The sequence below is a fragment of the Eleutherodactylus coqui genome, chromosome 5 (assembly GCF_035609145.1).
Source record: "Eleutherodactylus coqui strain aEleCoq1 chromosome 5, aEleCoq1.hap1, whole genome shotgun sequence".
Lineage (NCBI taxonomy): Eukaryota > Metazoa > Chordata > Amphibia > Anura > Eleutherodactylidae > Eleutherodactylus > Eleutherodactylus coqui.
In genome coordinates this window covers 8,597,663-8,619,786 of record NC_089841.1, presented here as the reverse complement: position 1 = coordinate 8,619,786, position 22,124 = coordinate 8,597,663, and the positions used below count along the sequence as shown (strand labels likewise).

Below are 22,124 nucleotides of genomic sequence, written 5' to 3'. Positions count from 1 at the left end.
AGTAGAGATGAGCGAGCATGCTCATCCGAGCATTAGCCTGCTCGATGTACTCATTACTCATTACTCACCACCACGTGGTGCTCGAGAAAATGTCATCCTCTCCTCCCCACATGTTTTGCACCTTTAGCCAATAAACATACAGGGAAGGCTTTGGCACCTCCTGCTGTGACGTGCCAACCCTCTGCATGTCTATAGCAGTGATTGGCTGGCCTGATCAGATGACCTAAGAGCATAAAAACTCTGGTCACCTGAGGCTCGCCTCATACACAAGCTGCATTAGCTGAGGGACAGAGCTGCTGCTATTCAGGAAAGTGATAGTGTAGGGTACAGGTTGCGGTTAGGCAGGGATCCTTGTTCCAAAAACCCAACAGTCCTTTCTAGGACTACAACTCCTCTCATTGTGTGCATCAGCAGTTTGGCTGGCTGGAAGCAGTAGTGTGCACAAAGTATTCTCAAGCATCCCGGCTGTATACTGCACACTGTTACCGATTTTATGCAGTATACTGCTAGTGGTGTATAGAGACTAGAAAGAAAGTAACAAAACTATCATTTTTATTTTTTATTTTTTTTTTGGGGGGGGGGGGGTCTCAAAGCGAACACTATGTACCCGTGTGTGGGTGCTGTCAATCCACGCTATCTAACATTTAAATTTCACAAGGTATCTCACCTTGCTGCAGCTGATTTATGCTCATATATATCCTATGTATGTTAGCAGGAAGATACTCACGTCCTACCATTCGGTCCAGATGATTACACTTGACTTGAAGCAAACGATCACAGAAAACGGCTATTACTTACTGACTGAGGAATGCATATAGATGCATCCCCTTACCATGCAGGTAGCTGACTACCAAATAAGGGAGCTAATTGCACCTGTGAGGGACACCGATGAGACAGCCACTCACACTGCCTCTTGATATAGAGGGGGGTAGCTGCTTGGCGTATACTCCCACACATAGTGGATACAAAGTGGCAGACTATTCTGGCACATGTAGTTTACCATGCAGACCAGCAACCTATTAATGATGCCATAATAATTCATCTGCTACCTGCATGGTGAGAAGATGCATCTATATGCATTCCTTAGGGTGCGGGCAGACGAGCGTAGGCGTATTTACGTTCGCACGAGCGCAACGTATAATCGCCCGAGAGAACGTTTTTTACCGATCACGACCAGAGCTAGAAAGCGTATTTTCGTTTGTTCCTACTTTTCAAACGGTCTTTTGGGCCATCGAATATGCGTTGGCGCGTATTTCGGTCGCATATGTTCCGGTTTTTTTCGGGTTGCCGTTTTTACGCGCCGTTAAATCGCCCATGTGAACGAATACATTCGAAACCATTGCCTCAGATGGTCACGTATATACGTTTGGTCGTAAAAACGCACCGTTTATGCGCTCGTCTGCCCGCACCCTTAGTTAGTAAGTAACGGCTGTTTTCTGTGATTGTTTTTATGTTTCTATATTTTCCCTTCTGTGATGCCTTTATATTAGTGTAGGACCCACTACAACGCAAGGAACTGTGAAGTGGTTAGTGGGCTCATGTATCTTGGCCAAAATCCAACTAATGCCTTGCATTTATCTATCATTCACATGCAGTGTGGCTTTAAGACTCCAGGGGGAGCCCAGGGTGGCAGTACCAATGTGGTTCACTGTTTGAAGTGCAGGGAAACCCGCCGAATTATTATGGCATCATTAATAGGTTGCTAGTCTGCATGGCGAACTACATGTGTCAGAATGGTCTGGCACCCTGTATCCACTCTGTGTGGGAGTATACACCAAGCAGCCACCCCCCTCTATATCAAGAGGCAGTGTGAGTGGCTGTCTCATCGGTGTCCCTCACAGGTGCAATTAGCTCCCTTATTTGGTAGTCAGCTACCTGCATGCTGAGTGGATGCAGCTATATGCACTCCTCACTCAGTAAGTAACGGCCATCGTCTGCGATTGTTTTTAAATGTTTCTATATTTCCCCTTCTGTGATAACTTGAAGAAAACATTCATGGAGGAATATGGACGTGTTACAGGTAAGTATTTTCCACTGCGTTATTAGAATGTTGCGCTCCTGAAACAAAGAAGGACGCGTTTCGATTCAATTGAATCTTGTTCACTGAATCGAAATGCGTCCTTCTTTGTTTCATGAGCACAACGTTCTACTAAAGCAGTGGAAAATACTTACTGTAACGCGTCCATATTCCTCAATGAATGTTTTCTTCACGCTATCTAACAACAGTATACAGTGTTTAAAAAATTGGGGGGGGGGGGGGGGTTGGGGGGTTGGCGGGGCTCAAAGCGAACGCTATATACCCCTGTGTGGGTCCTGTCAATCCACACTATCTAACAACACTATACTCAGTTTACAGTGTCTATTTTGGCCTATAAGCATACGCAAAATGACTTGCAGTTTACGCAGCATTTTGACCAAGTGCATTATCCAACAAGATGAAGACTAGGAGTAAGGGTCAAGGACGTGGACGTGGGCGTCCGAATGAGGGTTTGGGCAGAGGTTGAGGTCCTGGGTAGGGTGAAACTGCTTGCTGCTGAGGGAGAAGTAGAACGCTGTGTATCTACACTGCCTAGCTTCATTATTAAAAGCACAACAGTGCGAGCAGATGATGACGTGAATAGCGGATAACGCGCCCACTAATTTCTCCAACACCCAGTTTTTTGCGCAGTTCACCCACGCTAGCCAATGGACTTGACCTCTGAATCCTCAGGATGCTCCTCCTTCCTCCCAGGCTGGTCACTTTTGGCAAAGCAGAGATTCTGAACAAGCAGACTCCCAGGAACTGTTCTCGGGCCCCTTCCCTGAGTCGGAAAAAAAGGTTATTGAGCCACCTGAGGAGTTTGTCGTGACTGATGCCCAAAATTTGGATATTTCACAGTCTCAGGGTGATGAGGGTGGGAACTTCCAAGTAGTGTCTCCAGAGATATTTGTGGACGATGATGATGAGATACAGTTGTTGGTCAGTGAGGTTGTTGTTAGGTCATTAAGGCTGAGGGAGGAGCAGACTGAGGAGTCAGAGGAAGAGCTGGTGGATGATGAGGTGACTGACCCGACCTGGGTTGGTAAGCCTACTGAGGACAGCGCTTCTGAGGGTGAGGCAACTGCAGCACCAGAACAGGTTGGAAGAGGCAGTGGGGTGGCCAGAGGGAAAGGCAAGGCAAGAGCAACTAATCCCACTACTGTTGCCCACAGCACCTCCTTGCGGCAAGCTCCTGTGCACAGGGCTAGGTGTGCGAAGGTCTGGAGGTTTTTTCTGAGAATGCGGACGACCGACGAACAGTGGTGTGCAACCTGTGCTGAACCACGATCAGCAGGGGAGCCACCACTATCAGCCTGACTACCACCAGCATGCGCAGGCATATGATTGCTAAGCACCTGACGAGGTGGAATGCAGGCCATTCACTGCCTTCCGGTCACACCACTGCCTCTTCCCTGTTGCACATGCTGGCACTGAGATTCAATCCCCCTCACAAGTGGATATATACAGCCATCCACCCGCATATACAATCGCTAAATGTGCATATAAGAAAACTGCTGAGCCTGGAGATGCTGCTATATAGGGTGGTCGAAAGTGAGGCTTTCCACAACCCCATGGCGACGAACGACCCACGCAGCTCGGTCCCCATTCGCCACTATTTTTCCCCGCCCTACATCAGCAGGTGTCTAGGAATATCAACCGTGCCCTCACCAGTGCGTTTACTGGGAAGGTCCACTTAACCACCAACACGTGGAAAAGTGCTGGTGGGCAGGGACACTACATCTCCCTGACGGCACATTGGATTAACCTGGTGGCAGCTGGGACAGAGTCTCACCCTGTGTCCGCTTACGTGCTACCCACACCAAGGATTGCGGGTCCTACCTCGGTCATGGTTTCTCCGGCTTATTATGCCATCTTCTCCAACCCCCCCCCCCCCCACACACACACACACACACACACCTCCACCTCTCAATTACCAACAGTGAGCACTAATAAACAAGGTCCGCAGCAGCATTGGTATATGCAAATAAAACCAAAGCTTTTATTCCTCCATTGTAAAAGAAGCTGCAACGTTTCGATCTACAGTGAGATCTTTGTCAAGCTTTGGTTTTATTTGCATCTACCAATGCAGCTGCGGACCTTGTTTATTTCAGCTTGCTGTCTTCTTGGAGTTTTTGGATCCGGACTCCTACTGCAGCGTGCATTCAACTATTTGGTCCTACCTTATTGGTATTGTGGAGTAGTGCACGTCGCCTTCAGTCGGTAGCGCGAGGCACTGCAGCACTGCCGTGGGGAAGCCTCAACAGGCCGTGCTGAAACTCCTGAGCTTAGGTGACAAGAGGCACACCGCCCAAGAACTGTTACAGGATTTGGTGGAGCAGACAGATCTGTGGCTTTTGCCACTGAACCTCGAAGCAAGCATGGTCGTGTGCGACAATGGGCATAACCTGGTGGCGGCTCTGCAGTTTGGCAGACTAACACACGTGCCATGCTTGGCCCACATATTCAATCTGGTGGTTCAGCGCTTTCTTAAAAACTACCCCAATTTGTCTGAGCTGCTAAGCAAGGTGCATCGCGTGTTCGCACATGTAGAAAGTCCACCACAGATGCTGCCATCCTCTGGACACCGAAACAGCGCTTCCAGCTACCAGTTTACCAACTGTTATGCGACGTGCCCACGTGCTGGAATTCAACATTGCACATGTTGGCCAGGGTTTACCAGCAGGATAGAGCCATTGTCAAATACCAGCTGCAACATGCCCCTCGGAGTGGTAGTCAGCCTCCGCACTTCTTCACAGAGGAGTGGGCATGGATGTCTGTCATGTGTCAGGTGCTAGGAAACTTTGAGGAATCAATGGGTATGTCTCTGAACACGAGAGAAACAGGGGTATCCATTTTGGGGTGAAAGTCATCATTCATATGTGTGCTGAAGAAAAAAAGCTGTTTTTAAAATGACAGAATTGCCAAAAAAACAAAACCCATAATTTTTTCCTTCTGCTTTGCTTGAATTCATTCAAAAACTGTGGGGTCAAAATGGTCAGTACACCCCTAGATCAATTCGTTAAGTGGTCTAGTTTTCAAAATGGGGTCATTTGTGGGGGTTCCTCAATGGTTTTGGCCGTTCAAGGGCTCTACAAGTGGGCAATGGGGTCGAAAAGGCCTTCAAACAAAATTTCTGCTCTGAAAGCCACCGACTACTCCTTTCATTTTGGGCCCCGTTGTCCATCGAGATGTAAGATTAGGGCCACAATGGGTATGTTTCCGAACATGGGAGAAACAGGGGTATTCATTTTGGGGTGCAAGTCTTAATTCATGTGTGTGCTGAAGAAAAAAAGCTGTTTTAAAATGACAGAATTGCCGAAAAAACAAAAATCACACTTGTTTCCTTTTGCTTTGCTTGAATTCATTCAAAAACTGTGGGGTCAAAATGGGCAGTACACCCCTAGATAAATCCGATAAGGGGTCTAGTTTTCAAAATGGGGTCATTTGTGGGGGTTCTCTATGGTTTTCGCCGCTCAAGAGCTCTACAAGAGTGCTATGGGGCCTAAAAGGCCTTCAAGGAAAAGTTCTGCTCTAAAAGCCACCAACTACTCCTTTCATTTAGGGCCCCATTGTGCATACAATCATAATATTAGGGCCACAATGGGTATATTTCTGAAAACAGGACAAACGGGTATCCATTTTGGGGTGTCACTCCTTATTCTCATGTGCACTATAGAAAAAAAATATGTCTTTAAAATGACATATTTTCAAAAATGTAAATTTTTATTTTTTCTCTTCTAAATTGCATTAACTCCTGAAAAAAAACTGTGGGTGTAAAATACTCCTGACCCCCCTCAGTGAATACGTTAAGGGGTGTAGTTTTTAAATTGGGGTCATTTGTGGGGGTATCTATCATTGTGACACCTATGAGCCTTTGCAATCTTGGCTTGGTGCCGGAAAATAAAGTATTCCTCAAATGCTGAAAAGTAATGTTACATTTATACGTCATCTAAATGGTTAAACAAAAACAAGAAAGTTTTTCAAATGTGCGTCCAGAATAAAGTAAATAGATGGAAATATGTATCTTATCAAAAATTTGTACAGTATGTTTGCACATATTTGAGATATTACAGTTGAAAATGTGAAAAAATGAAATTTTTTTCAAAATTTTCCCAATATTGGCACTTTTAATAAATATTCATAAATTCTATCGGTCTATTTTTTCCACCTATATGAAGCACACCATGTGGCGAAAAAACAATGTCAGAATCACTTGGATATGTGAAACTTTTACAGAGTTATGCTATGTTAAGTGACACACGTCAGATTTTCAAAATTTGGCTCCGTCACTAAGGCGCAAACAGGCTTTGTCACTAAGGGGTTAAGAGGGACTTGATGTCTTTCTAGAGAGGAGGGATATTATAGGTTATAAATCTTAGGTTAATTGTTAATCCTGGTATATAGGCAGGTAGGAACTATTAGGGGTTGGTCCAGGGAACAGTCTGATTGCCATTAGGGAGTCGGGAAGGAATTTTCCCCCAAAAGGGCTAATTGGCTCCTGCCTCTTGGGGTTTTTGCCTTCTCTGGATCAACAACACAGGAGGATAAACAGGCTGGACTAGATGGACCTTGTCTTCATTCGGCCCTACACACTATGTTACTATATTTGTCACCGATATAAAATGGGGTCACCGATATAACATGGGGTCACCGATATAACATGGGGTCACCGATATAACATGGGGTCACCGATATAACATGGGGTCACTACTGAAGGAAGATGCGACACGATCAGCCCTGCCGACATCAGGAGGCTCATGGCTTCCTCCCCTCTCGGCCAACCAGCGACCTCCATAGTGACTGCTGTAACATCATGTATCTATGGAGCCAGTAAGATGGGATCCCTGACTCCTCCCACACAGGTGGTCACATGACAGTGACATCATCACAGGTCCTGGAATCACATCGTTCAGTATGAGTCCCAGAGGAATAGAGCGCCCGCTCTCAGCCGACCAGCGACCTCCATAATGACTCCTCACTGCTGCTGCAGCTCACAGCAACCCGACAACCCAGAAAACCGAACCTGCTAGCTGACTACATGGTGGCTCCTCCCACACAGGTGGTCACATGACGGTGACATCATCACAGGTCCTGGAAGCTGCTGTCCGTCAGGTCTGTGTCCTCCTGTGGGGGTTGGAGGGTTGCTGGGACTTGTGGTGGTTTATCCCCCTGTAATGTATCCCCTGTAGATAGAATTACTGATTAGCAGCAGTTAGGAGACATTTTACATCTTCTGGTCTGTTTTATGTTCAGACTACATTTTTTATACTATTATCTGTCCACGACTATGGGGGGGCGTCTCATCTGTCCACGACTATGGGGGGGCGTCTCATCTGTACACGACTATGGGGGGGCGTCTCATCTGTACACGACTATAGGGCGGGGGGCATCTCATCTGTCCACGACTATGGGGGGGCGTCTCATCTGTCCACGACTATGGGGGGGGCGTCTCATCTGTACACGACTATGGGGGGGCGTCTCATCTGTACACGACTATAGGGCGGGGGGCATCTCATCTGTCCACGACTATAAGGGGGGGCATCTCACCTGTACACGACTATAGGGGGGGAACGTCTCATCTGTACACGACTATAGGGGGGGCATCTCATCTGTACACGACTATAGGGGGGGAGCGTCTCATCTGTCCACGACTATGGGGGGGGCATCTTATCTGTACAGACTATGGGGGGGGGGCGTCTTATATGTCCACGACTATGGGGGTGGTGACTCATCTGTCAACGACTATTGGGGGGCATCTCATCTGTACATGACTATGGGGGGGTGTCTTATCTGTCCACGACTATGGGGGGGCGTCTCATCTGTCCACGACTATGGGGGGCGTCTCATCTGTACATGACTATGGGGGGCGTCTCATCTGTACATGACTATGGGGGGCGTCTCATCTGTACATGACTATGGGGGGCGTCTCATCTGTACATGACTATGGGGGGCATCTCATCTGTACATGACTATGGGGGGCGTCTCATCTGTACATGACTATGGGGGGCATCTCATCTGTACATGACTATGGGGGGGTGTCTTATCTGTCCACGACTATGGGGGGGCGTCTCATCTGTACACGACTATGGGGGGGCGTCTCATCTGTACACAATTATGGGGGGGGCATCTCATCTGTCCACGACTATGGGGGGGCGTCTCATCTGTCCACGACTATTGGGGGGCGTCTCATCTGTACACGACTATTGGGGGGGGTCTCATCTGTACACGACTATGGGGGGGGCGTCTCATCTGTCCACGACTATGGGGGGGGGGTGTCTCGTCTGTCCACGACTATGGGGGGGGCGTCTCATCTGTACACGACTATGGGGGGGGCGTCTCATCTGTGTGTAAGGAGAATTTATGTGTTTATCAAAGAGAAGACCCTCCCAGATTCCGTATAGAAGTCTGGACCAAGGGGAAATACATATCACACCAGCCTGTGCGGTATCAGATGATTTTTAATTTATTCTAAGGTGTATCCTGTTTATATACCATTAATGACATCACAGGAAAAGTACATACCTCCAAGATTAATAATGATACATAATAGGCTGAAACTTCAATGATTAACATAAGTTACACCTTCTAAGGTGTAACTATAACATACAATGAGACCCTTATGAATTCAGTGAAAAGGAATGCAAGGGGGGTCTGAGAGACTGTCTTATCTCCTGTCTGTCTGTCCCAGTACCATGCACAGCTATAGAAAGCTTTCGTTTAACCCCTTCACTACTTATACTATGATCATGCTAGATCCTTCTGGTCTACAATGCAATAAAAGAACAATTAACTGATACATTGATCCACAATTTTCTTAACATTCCCCACTTTAGATCAATACATCAGCACAGTATCTTCGTAAGACTAAGTCTCAAATACATATATAAAGTAGCTCTACCACAGACTCCTGGCTTCCTCAGGCCCGAAGCTTTATTACCAGGAGGTCTTGGTTCACACATTTCAAGACTAAGTACATAATTATATCATATAACAGTATTAGATTAATCCATATATATAAATCCTATATAAAGTCATTCCACCAATTGTATCCAAAATTAGGCCCGCCCCCAAGAGAAGCCTTGATTTATTATGATCCGATTGATGCTTCTTTCTTCATATATAAATCATTGTCCATCATGATATAAAATCTTACTTATCGAAGAGTCAATCAGTTATTTAGAGCAATCTATCGGTACAATGAGAACGCACTGGAATCAAAATGTCACATCAAAGTAAAATGGCGCTTCCTTCATAGAACTTTTACCCATCACTTGTCAGACAGAGGTGGTCACCTGACCCAGTAAGTCATCTTGTTCTCCATCATCTTGTATATTTTGGAACACCGCTTTGGTGATGGAAGTGTCAGTAAGGTTTTGTAACAGTCCTCGGATACACGGAATACAGCAGCAACCACAGAGTACTAGAATGGAGGCAAATACTGACAGACTAGTGTGGAGTATATGACTTGTGACCAGTGTCTGAACAAGCTTCCAACCAGTCCCTGAATGGATCGTCTATGCCAGAGTTATCAGCTAGTTCATTTTATTATGCATTTAACCCTTCCAGTGCTCAGGTATCATCTGGTGCTGTGTTATTAGGAATGATAGTACAACAATGTCCTCCAATCATTTTACAAACTCTGCTAGTAACATAAGAGCCATTCTATTTTGCCATGCAATAAGTGAGGTATGTCCTAGTTGTTCCTCTAGGCCCTCGATTGCATCTATTGTATAATTAACAAATCTCTGTGGGTTATAGTATGTGTAATTAATCCAGTCTACATTTTTATCTACTGTTGCCCACCATGCAAGAAGAGACTTAAACCCTCTGCAGCCATCCGATTGCTCACCCTATACTCGTCCGGTACCCCCCTTGGGCCCCGATGGCGTCAAAGGAACCTTTGGGAGAGGAGTTCCTAGTTCTCCAGACACGGCCCTCGCTGTTGCCCTTGGAGGTCATGAGGTGCATAGGCATTATCAGTTGTACCAAAGTACAATCCCGTTAGGGCCTGTACCTGGCAACTGTTCTAGGCACCTGTGACCACACAACCACCACACGTCTGCGCATGCTCTCTGTAGCTCAGGCCATATCCCAGAAAAAGCGTGCCTATACGGTTCTCTCCACACAGCATCCCTCATGCAGTCTCCCATAGTCTGCCTTGGTCCCATTACCAGGTAGCACGAAGCAAGTATAATCCCAGGATCAGAGACAACAGCAGGTATTTGGTCCCTGCCCACAGGTGGAAACGGCAAACTCAATGTATAACATGGATCACTTATCTGTGGGGGGTAGGTACAGTTAAGAAGCTTAATCACACATTTTACGTTCATCACAGCGTGAAGTCTTATCATTAACTTTTATCTATCATGGGGTCAAGTCTTTCTATCTCATATAATTATTAATAACATATAATTCTCTATACACAATGTTTACTGCGTAGCATAAAGATTCACACAACTACTACTACTCCAATCATCTGCAGAGTCGCTTGATCCTCCAACCTAAACAACCCCCCTCTGGAATTTCTCTTATCAAGGAGAGATGTCATAAGATAGACAAAGCTTTAACTGTCTCTAGACTCCTACAGCTAACTGCAGTATCCTTGGAATATTTTTCCCTTAATAGGGACACTCAGGTCTCACATTATCAACAACTTATTTATTATTATTATTATTATTTTTTCCCTCCTACATGACATTATCACATTGAAAACCCCATTAAACAATCAAACTCACTGCAAACCAATCACAGAACTGACCTGTACACAAATAACAGCAAGAATGTACGTTCCCTATTCACACAAGTTTATACAAAACGTAATTCCTGATCATCGTCATTACAAGTCTATTAATTTCAAGCAAGCAGAGCATTGCTCTCAGACTACTACGTTAGAGAGTCACACACTCCCCCCTCCCTTCTCACTGAACTGTAAAGCTGAAAGGTGGGGGTGACAGTGAAACAAGCATTCCAATGTAACAGATGATTTAACCATTTGTGGGCTGACCCCACCACACAGAGCAGCACTCAGGCCATTGTCTGTCAACTTCATTTAATACTACTGTAAACTATTCCTTCACTGTCTGATCCCATCTGCATCATATAATCATCCCTTCTGTCCTGCTGCCTACTATCCCTGATCATTGTCAGTACTACCGTCACCCATAGCAACCTGTCCCCTCATTACCGTCACCCATAGCAACCTGTCCCCTCACTACCTGACACTTATCTGAAGGAGACCGTACATATTCCACTGCTATGACTAAATATCTCACAGTATCATACTGACCCTATCTTATACACAAACTTAAGGTAGACAACATATCATCAACACACAGAGGACAATGATGGAGGGTTCTGACTATTCCTGCACAATTCAGAGTAGGCACTAATCACTGGTGTTGTGTACTACAAGTGCAAGCATTGGGATGCCAGGTAAAAGGTACATCTATGGGAGGTGAGAAGCCAAGATGGCACCTGGGCGGTGGCCGAAGGTATTAAAGCAGGTACTAAAATGGCCGCAGGCCATGACTAGCACTAAAATGGCTGCAGGGACGTGGCCTGACTAGGAGTACGATCAAGCCAGGCAAGCATCTAGCCACACATTATTCCTTTGTGTGCAATGCCAACAAGTCCCTCATCTGACACATATCTATAATAATCTTTATTTGTATAGCGCCAACATATTCCGCAGCGCTTACATAGACAGGGGGAATACAGAAAGACAAAATACAAACATTACAGAACCGCGGTTACATAGTAATCAGCTGATACAAACAATAGGGGTGCGGGTCCTGCTCCAACGAGCTTACATACTACAAGTAATGGGGGGTACAGGAGGTAAAGGGGCTGGCAGTGTGCACGGTATGGCGGGGTGGAGATGGGAACGGTATGGCGGGGTGGAGATGGGAACGGTATGGCGGGGTGGAGATGTGAACGGTATGGCGGGGTGGAGATGTGAACGGTATGGCGGGGTGGAGATGTGAACGGTATGGCGGGGTGGAGATGTGAACGGTATGGCGGGGTGGAGATGTGCACGGTATGGTGAGGTGGAGAGTGAGGGATGCTATACACATAGACAATGGTCAGACATTTAGTCATGTGACGGCAGAATCGTGTGACTGCAGGAGCGGTTTATGATGGCCAGCAGGGATTGCAGTCAGTAGGTCAGGGAGCAGATCTACCAGTATGGCGCTCGTCACTCCTTCTATACAAGTTACACTCAGAGCTCTCCCAGCATCCCCCATGTGTAGGATCGGGTAATATGATGATGACCTCTGACAATATCAGGGCTGTCATCAATAGCGTTCCCCAGACTCACCGATACACCAAAAAGAAATACTATTCCTGTCATTTTTGTCCTTACCAAGGAGACCCATGGGGAAGGGGTGTGGATTTCTTCACCGGGTTGAGACGGAGAAGTTTCGCCCCCCCCCCCTTTTTGTAGCGGGCTGGACTATACCCCCTCAGCACCCTGTCCCTGCTCTGCCTGGGATACCTTTTTACAGTGAGATTGGTGAATCCAGGTGTGCCATTCAGCAATCCTTATTGCAGTAGGAGTGGTGAGGAGTACTTGGTAAGGTCCTTCCCACTTTGGGGTCTTCCAGATCTTTTTCTTTATCCCCTTGATGAGGACCCAATCACCTGGTATTCCCTTAGTGATGCTTTAGCCACTGTGGCTGCATCCGACTGACCTGTGGGAAACACTTCTATCCAGTCGGCTAAAGCATCCATGATAACTAGGCAGTATTTCTTACCTCCACATTTGTATAATTCTATGTAGTCCATACAAATGTGTTGGAAGGGATACTGAAGTGTAGGACGGCGTCCCTCCTTGGTCTTGTGTTTTGGTCTTGGTCTTTAGCACAAATAATACAAGACAAACAAAACATTTTTTTAGAGTAGTTTGTAATCCCATAAGCTGTGAATACTTTCGATATGAGTGCTACCATCCCCCCTGTTGAGACATGACACAGGCCATGGCTCAAAACTGCTGCATTTCTGAAGAACATATTAGGTAAGATAGTTTTTTTTTTATTTTCTTCTCTTCAGCGGAGATGTACAACCCATCTACAAAGAGTGTATTCAGCATCTACAAGAGGTACATCCTGCAGATCTGGTCTCGGTAACACCTTATGTGCCATCTCTCCTAGACAGTTGTATGGAGGACTGTCTGAAGAAATAGGCAATAAGGTAGATGGATGGAGTGTAGTGCATCCCTCAGGTGTGGCTGTGAGAGCAGTAGTGTCCTGCTGGAGGGATGTCTAGAAGGACTAAGATATGAGTATAACTAACTGTGTGCGGTATTTTCAGGGTGAGTTGGGGGAACAGCACTATAGTGGCAGAAGGTCTGACTGCTTCATCTGCCGCAACTACCGCTTGTACACAGGGTGGGAGCGCTCGGCAACTGGATCTAGTCTGCAAGAGTAGTATGCCAGCGGTCTGTTTCCCACCATGTTCCTGAGTTAACACAAAGGTCATATATCCTTCCCTTGAGTCAACCGTTAGCACAAAGGGCTTGCTGTAGTTCGGCAGCCCCCCAAGACTGATGTGCCCACCAGAGTCTGTTTTAACCTGACAAAGGCTTCCTCAGAGGGCGCATCCCACTGGATCCTGTCAGCTGCAGCCAGAGGGTCATCACAGATGAGTCAGAGATGCATAATTTGGGATCCAAGCTCTGCAGAAGTTTGTCATTCCCAAAAAGGACATAATTTGCTCGTAGTTTTGGGACCTCCAGAATTGCTTGCCTACCTTCATCTGACAGGTTATACCCCAAATATTTAACCGTTTGCTGACAGTATTGGAGTTTCTACCTGTTTACTTTATGGCCTTGCTCATAAAGAAGGGTGCGACTGTGTCCCCCCACAATTCTCTCCACTGTCTGCTGCTAGCTACCAACATACAGTAGCAACTCACTCCCGCAACTCACTGCTCAACCGCGCCGGCAGCAGAATCTTTAGAGACGAGCGGACAGGTACTCGAATAAGGCACTACTCGCTCAAGCAGTTTGCCTTAGCGAGTACGCTTGCTCATCTCTAGTAACCATGTATCTCATTATATAACCTCCTATTCCCTTCTTTACTCCACTTACAAGCGCATTCTTTGATGGCTGATTATATACAGCATTAGATCATCTCTCTCCCCCTGTTTATCCTATGGAAACGGTCTACCATCTCCTCCCCTCCCATTCTAATTTCCTTCTACAGAACTCCAATCTGGGCTTAGAATTTTTCTATTTGCTCTCTCTATTTTTTTCATTCAATTGTAACTCCTCATTAACCCTTTGAATTGTTCATCAAACTGTCGGGGGTCTATTCTTTATATGGGCGTGACAGTTTGGGGCTTCTAACCAGGCTTCAGCAGCAGATAATCTGTATTTCTGCTGATCTTTAGCTGATTTTGTCCGTATTCTATCACATATTTCTTTACAACTAGTAACTTTTAATTTATTTTTAAATCTATATTTCTTTTCCCACTTGTCACAATATTTGACATACTCAGGATCTAACTTGTGCATGTACTTCTTAACTCCTTCAAGGACTTCCTGTCATTGGCAACAACAACAGAGACATGCACAGGAGAATGCCTTACATTTTGTATTTCCCATTGTTAGTATTTATGTTCTTGACATAAATTTACAACACAAACAACATAAAACAAGCCTCTGGCCACTAAAATATATAGTGAAAACACAGGGGTTCCTGACCAGAATCAGTGCTTCGCTATATACACGAAGACTTCTTTTTGCTTTACCGAATAGGACCTGTGAGCATTGAACACAATAAGGGGCTTGTCCGAAGACAACCTGCACAGCGAGGTTGGTCCTTAATGTGTCCTAGAGGTCAGTGCCTACGTATCGGATCCGCTTATCTCAATCACTCACACATTCGCTTCATGCAGTATAAGACAACAATACGAATATTACATTATATTCTTCTTTATATTCTTAGTTACTCTATAACACAATATCAAAGAAAAAGCAGTAGTAGGAAGATAAGAAGTAACGTTCCTGGACACTCCTGTGTCCCATGACGTCATCTAACCTCTTCTTTAACGTGCTGCACGGAGTAATTCTCTCATGTAGCCTTCTCACAAGGGCTATGGTCTCACATAGACAACTGCTATTGTCCCTTGACAACCCATTCGTCTATACTTCCTTCTCATTTCCAATACACATTGTAAATTCTACTAACACTAAAGTATACAAAAGAAAAGAGAAGAAAAGTTTAACCATTGTTATACTTACTGCACATTATCTGGAGTACTTCAGACCCACCTTTTCACAGCCAGGCTGTCCTTTCCCTCTTCAGTGAGTCTTTCTGGCTCGAAGGACCAAAAATGTAAGGAGAATTTATGTGTTTAACTGTTTATCAAAGAGTAGACCCTCCCAGATTTCGTATAGAAGTCTGGACCCAGGAGAAATACATATCACACCAGCCAGTGCGGTATCAGATGATTTGTAATTTATTCTAAGGTGTATGCTGTTTATATACCATTAATTACATCACAGGAAAAGTACATACCTCCAAGATTAATAAGAATACATGATAGGCTGAAACTTCAATGATTAACATAAGTTACACCTTCTAAGGTGTTACTATAACATACAATGAAATGTTATGAATTCAGTGAAAAGGAATGCAAGGGGATGTCTGAGTGACTGTCTTATCTCCTGTCTGTCTGTCCCAGTACCATGCACAGCTATAGAAAGCGTTTGTTTAACCCCTTCACTACTTATACTAGCATCATGCTAGATCCTTCTGGTCTACAATGCAATAAAAGAACAATTAAATGATACATTGATCTACAATTTTCTTAACACAGTGCACGACTATGGGGGGGGGGCGTCTTATCTGTACACGACTATGGGGGGGCCATCTCATCTATCCACGACTATGGGGGGGTGGGCGCCTCATCTGTCCATTACTATAGGGGGGCTCATCTGCACACGACTATGGGGGGGTCTCATCTGTACACGACTATGGGGGAGGTGCCTCATCTGTCCACGACTATGGGGGGCCGTCTCATCTGTCCACGACTATGGGGGGTGGGTGCCTCATCTGTTCATTACTATAGGGTGGTCTCACCTGTACACGACTATGGGGGGGGGTGGCATCTGTACACGACTATGGGTGGGCGTCTCATCTGTACACGACTTCCCATTTGGGTATTGATTACTGGGGGACAGAGGTGTGGGGGTTGGGAGAAGTCTGCAGGACCGCCCCTATGACTCTTCTCCCCGTTTCTGACTACTTGGTAAACTGTGTTCTCTTTACGCAGCATCTCTGATAGAACTTGCATGTCTGCCATGTGGCTGTCAGGATGTTGTGCTGCCGGCAGTTCTGGCATCATAAAACAGCTGCCCTTGAATCTCTCCTCTAATTTTTCCCCTTTTGTTTTGTGCAGCTTTTATATTATTTAATCTTCTTTCCCTTCAGGTTCTAAAACACCAGATCCTCTGCTGAGATCCGTCTATAAGAGAACTCTCTTCGCTGACCCATGAAGGATGGAGAAGGACAAGAGCAAGATGGTGGGAAGTATATTAAATGTCACCCTAGAGATACTCTTCCAGCTTACTGGAGAGGTAAGAGATTCTGATGATGTCACTGGAGAGGGGAGAAAGTCTGATGATGTCACTGGAGAGGGGAGAAAGTCTGATGATGTCACATTACATTATTCTCATCTATAAGGATAACAGATGCTGTCACTGGAGAGGTAATGGACTCTGAAAATGTATGATATTTATTAATGTCTCCCCATATACAGGATTACACAGTAGTGAAGAAGACCTCTAATGATGGCCGTCGGGCCCCTGTGTGTGATAGATGGGGAAGACCTCTGATCCCAATCTCGTGGGACGCATCTAACCCCCCGGTACATCAGGACATCAATGTACAGAAGATTCTAGAACTCACCAACAAGATGATTGAGCTGCTGACTGGAGAGGTGACGCTGCAGGGAATGCTGGGACATTATACAGTAACAGCACTGGAGGCTTCTGGGTGATGACTGTATATTGTGTTGTCAGGTTCCTATAAGGTGTCAGGATGTCGCTGTCTATTTATCCATGGAGGAGTGGGAGTATTTAGAAGGACACAAGGATCTGCACAAGGAGGCCATGATGGAGACCCGCCAGCCGCTCCCATCACCAGGTAATAGACAGGACTAAATCCACGGGGACCTTATTATCTGTATATAAAGAATGACTTCAGTGTCCGTCTGTGTTTCCTGCAGTTCCATCCAGTAAGAGAAGAACCCCAGAGAGATGTCCCCGTCCTCTTCTTCCACAGGATCATCAGGTAGATGGAGATGTCCCTCTGATCTGTAGAAGGCTGTGAAGCTCTTGTCTTCAGTCTTATTAGATGTCTTCTCCTTGTGTGATGAGGCCGGTGGAGATGGCAGGATTACCGCTGACCACAGACATTACATCTTGTCTGGATCTTCTCCCAGTGTTCTGGTGGTGGAGACTGCTGGTGGGAATAAGGAGCCAACAGGTTGGATTTATATCTATCTGCTCCTTTATGTCCCCGAGACAAGCAGCGGATGTGTCTGGTAGACGCTGATCTCCTCTACTGAGACAACATGCAGCGTGTCTAGCCATGCCGGATATACATGTGTATGAGGTTCCTGAGGGGTCATTGAGCAGCCATCTAATATTTATGTCCGACTTCTCGACCTGCAGCTATGTGGCTCAGATAACTACTCCTGTCAGGTCACCATGTCATAAAACATTCCACACGACTTCTCCAACCGTCTGCTGACTTCTACAATATTTGTTCCACAGCTTTCGCATCAGGATGAAGCTCTGATGAATATTAATACTACAGAGATAAATGTAAGGATCAAACAGGAGTGTGAAGAGGAGATTCCTGCAGGTAACCGCCCAAGTGAGTAGTAACCACTAAATACAGCAGAGTCACAGAAGATGTGTTTTCCGAACATACAAGCTTCCATAACTTTCCCCTGCATCACTGGGCCTCCTAAGTGACCTATTGGTGTAGAATTAGCTGGCAGGAGTGTCACTAATTCCACCAGAGCTCCCAGAACTGTAAGAGATGTTCATTCCAATATCTGATCTGTGGACACCATGCCCAAAATACCCCCTCAAGATCATAGAATCCTAGAATGGTAGAGTTGGAAGGGACCTCCAGGGTCATTGGGTCCAACCCCATACTCAGTGCAGAATCACTAAATCATCCCAGACAGATGTCTGTCCAGCCTCTGAACACTTCCATTGAAGAACTCACCACATCCCGTGGCAACCTGTTCCACTCATTGATCCCCCTCACTGTCTAATATCTAAAGTGTCTCCTCCCTTTCAGTTTCATCCTGTTGCTTCTAGTTTTTCCTTGTGCAGATGAGAATAGGGCTGTTCCCTCTGCACTGTGACAGCCCTTCAGATATTTGTAGGCAGCTATTAAGATTCCTTTCAGCCTTCTTTTTTGCAAGCTAAACATTCCCAGATCCTTTAACCGATCCTCATAGGACATGATTTGCAGACCACTCACCATCTTGGCAACTTTTCTCTGAACTTGCTCCAGTTTGTCTACTCAGAACTGGACCCAGTATTCCAGATGAGGTCTGACTAAGGAAGAGTAGAGGGGATAATGACCTCACGGGATCTAGACTCTATGCTTCTCTTAATACATCCCAGAATTGGGTTTGCCTTTTTGGCTGCTGCATCACATTGTTGACTCATGTTCAGTCTATGATCTATTAGTATACCCAAGTCTTTTTCACATGTGCTGCTTAGCCCAATTTCTCCCATTCTGTATGTGCTTTCCTTATTTTTCTTGCCCAGATGTAGGACTTTGCATTTTACTTTGTTAAATACCATTCTGTTAGTCGCCGGCCACTGTGAAAGCTTTTCTAGATCTTTTTGAATACTTTCCCTCTTTCCTAGTGTTAGCTATCCCTCCTAGCTTTGTGTCATCGGCAAATTTGATCAGTTTCCCATCAATTCCCTCCTCCAGATTATTTTTAACAATGTTGACCAACACTGGGCCCAGGACAGAGCCTTGTGGTCCCCACTTGATACATTCTTCCACTTGGATGTGCAGCCATTTATGACCCCTCTTTGAGTACGATCACTCGGCCAGTTGTGAATCCACCTAACAGTTGCCTTGTCAATCCCAGATTTGGTCATTTTTTCAATAAGTATGGTATGAAATACTTTGTCAAATGCTTTACTAAAGTCAAGATATACTATATCCACCGCATTCCCTGACCAACCCAGTCGGTGATTCTGTCATAGAAGGAAATTAGATCAGTCTGGCATGACTTGTTTGTTACAAACCCATGCTGGCTCTGGTTAATTACTCCATTCTCATCCAAGTACTTGCATACATGCTGTTTAATAATTTATTCAAAGAACGCATGCATCACAACTAAGAGCGTGAGCAGTGAAGAAAGTCAAGACCAACATGCAGTGTCTGTAGAGAGTTTGCCCCTTCCCCTTCCAGGAGTGGCACCATACAGATAACAAGGACTGTAGGACTAGCATCATCCTGAGTTCCTCCCTAACCTCCCTTCTTCTGTCTTGCCTGCATTGGAGTGTTCTTTAGTAGAGATGAGCGAGCACCAAAATGCTCGGGTGCTCGTTACTCGGGACGAAATTATCGCAATGCTCGAGGGTTCGTTTCGAGTAACGAACCCCATTGAAGTCAATGGGCGACTCGAGCATTTTTGTATTTCGCCGATGCTCGCTAAGGTTTCCATTTGTGAAAATCTGGGCAATTCAAGAAAGTGATGGGAACGACACAGAAACGGATAGGGCAGGCGAGGGGCTACATGTTGGGCTGGATCTCAAGTTCACAGGTCCCACTATTAAGCCACAATAGCAGCAAGAGTGGGCCCCCCCCTGTCAACAATTTTTACTTCTAAAAAACCCTCATTAGCAAGGCATACCGTAGCTAAGCACCACACTACCTCCAACAAAGCACAATCACTGCCTGCATGACACTCCGCTGCCACTTCTCCTGGGTTACATGCTGCCCCCCCCCCCCCCCGCACGACCCAGTGTCCACAGCGCACACCAAAGTGTCCCTGCGCAGCCTTCAGCTGCCCTCATGCCACGCCACCCTCATGTCTATTTAGAAGTGCGTCTGCCATGAGGAGGAACCGCAGGCACACACTGCAGAGGGTTGGCACGGCTAGGTAGCGACCCTCTTTAAAAGGGGCGGGGCGATAGCCCACAATGCTGTACAGAAGCAATGAGAAATATAATCCTGTGCCACCGCCATCAGGAGCTGCACACGTGGGCATAGCAATGGGGAACCTATGTGCCACACACTATTCATTCTGTCAAGGTGTTTGCATGCCCCAGTCAGACCGCGTTTTTTTATAAATAGTTACAGGCAGGTACAACTCCGCAATGGGAATTCCGTGTGCACCCACAGCATGGGTGGCTCCCTGGAACCCACCGGCTGTACATAAATGTATCCCATTGCAGTGCCCTGGACAGCAGAGCTAACGTCAGATTAAATGCAGGTGGGCTTCGGCCCACACTGCATGCCCCAACCTGACCGGGGTTTTTAATTCATAGACACAGGCAGGTACAACTCCCTATTGTGAAGTCCGTGTGGACCGACAGCATGGGAGGGTCCCAGGAAGCCACAGGCAGTACATAAATAAATCCCATTGCATTGCCCAGCACAGCTGAGGTAATGTCATGTTTAATGCAGGTGGGCTTCGGCCCACACTGCATGCCCCAGTCAGACTGGGGTTCTTTAGAAGTGGACACATGCAGTTACAACTCCGTGTGGACCGACAGCATGGGTGGCTCCCTGGAACCCACCGACGGTACATAAATATATCCCATTGCAGTGCCCAGCACAGCTGAGCTAATGTCATGTTTAATTCAGGTGGGCTTCGGCCCACACTGCATGCCCCAGTCAGACTGGGGTTCTTTAGAAGTGGACACATGCAGTTACAACTCCGTGTGGACCGACAGCATGGGTGGCTCCCTGGAACCCACCGGCGGTACATAAATATATCCCATTGCATTGCCCATCACAGCTGAGGTAATGTCATGTTTAATGCAGGTGGGCTTCGGCCCACACTGCATGCCCCAGTCAGACTGGGGTTCTTTATAAGTAGACACAGGCAGGTACAACTCCCTATTGTGAAGTCCGTGTGGACCGACAGCATGGGAGGGTCCCAGGAAGCCACCGGCGGTACATAAATATATCCCATTGCAGTGCCCAACACAGCTGATGTAACGTCAGCTGTAATGCAGGTGGGCAAGAAATTAATTGGATTACACTGTAGGCGAGGGCCCCAAAATATTGGTGTACCAACAGTACTAATGTACGTCAGAAAAATTGCCCATGCCCAACCAAGAGGGCAGGTGAAACCCATTAATCGCTTTGGTTAATGTGGCTTAATTTGTAACTAGGCCTGTAGGCAGCCCAGTTAAAATAAAAATTGGTTCAGGTGAAAGTTTCAACGCTTTAATGAGCATTGAAACGTATAAAAATTGTTTACAAAAATTATATGACCGAGCCTTGTGGGCCTAAGAAAAATTGCCCGTTCGGCGTGATTACGTCAGGTTTCAGGAGGAGGAGCAGGAGGAGGAGGATAAATATTATACACAGATTGATGAAGCTAAAAGGTCCAGGTTTTTGATGGTGATAGAGAACAATGCTTACATCCGCGGGTGCAGCCTACGTATTGTTTAGGTATCGCTGCTGTCCGCTGGTGGAGAAGAGAAGTCTGGGGAAATCCAGGCTTTGTTCATCTTGATGAGTGTAAGCCTGTCGGCACTGTCGGTTGACAGGTGGGTACGCTTATCCGTGATGATTCCCCCAGCCGCACTAAACACCGTCTCTGACAAGACGCTAGCCGCAGGACAAGCAAGCACCTCCAGGGCATACAGCGCGAGTTCAGGCCACGTATCCAGCTTCGACACCCAGTAGTTGTAGGGGGCAGAGGCGTCACGGAGGACGGTCGTGCGATCGGCTACGTACTCCCTCACCATCCTTTTACAGTGCTCCCGCCGACTCAGCCTTGACTGGGGAGCGGTGACACAGTCTTGCTGGGGAGCCATAAAGCTGGCAAAGGCCTTGGAGAATGTTCCCCTGCCTGTGCTGTACATGCTGCCTGATCT

General features: G+C 46.3%; 1 protein-coding gene across 1 annotated transcript in view; it reads left to right on the top strand.

Annotated features, from left to right (window-relative positions):
- The window catches only part of LOC136628683 (zinc finger protein 420-like), a 312,230-nt gene that overhangs the window by 278,198 nt on the left and 11,908 nt on the right, over positions 1-22,124 (top strand). The window contains exons 8-15 of the mRNA XM_066604789.1: positions 1,987-2,020; positions 2,879-3,062; positions 13,070-13,142; positions 16,523-16,601; positions 16,784-16,963; positions 17,046-17,169; positions 17,252-17,316; positions 17,802-17,904. Of these exons, the coding sequence (XP_066460886.1) occupies positions 1,987-2,020; positions 2,879-3,062; positions 13,070-13,142; positions 16,523-16,601; positions 16,784-16,963; positions 17,046-17,169; positions 17,252-17,316; positions 17,802-17,904 (842 nt within the window). The remainder of the gene's footprint in view (positions 1-1,986; positions 2,021-2,878; positions 3,063-13,069; positions 13,143-16,522; positions 16,602-16,783; positions 16,964-17,045; positions 17,170-17,251; positions 17,317-17,801; positions 17,905-22,124) is intronic.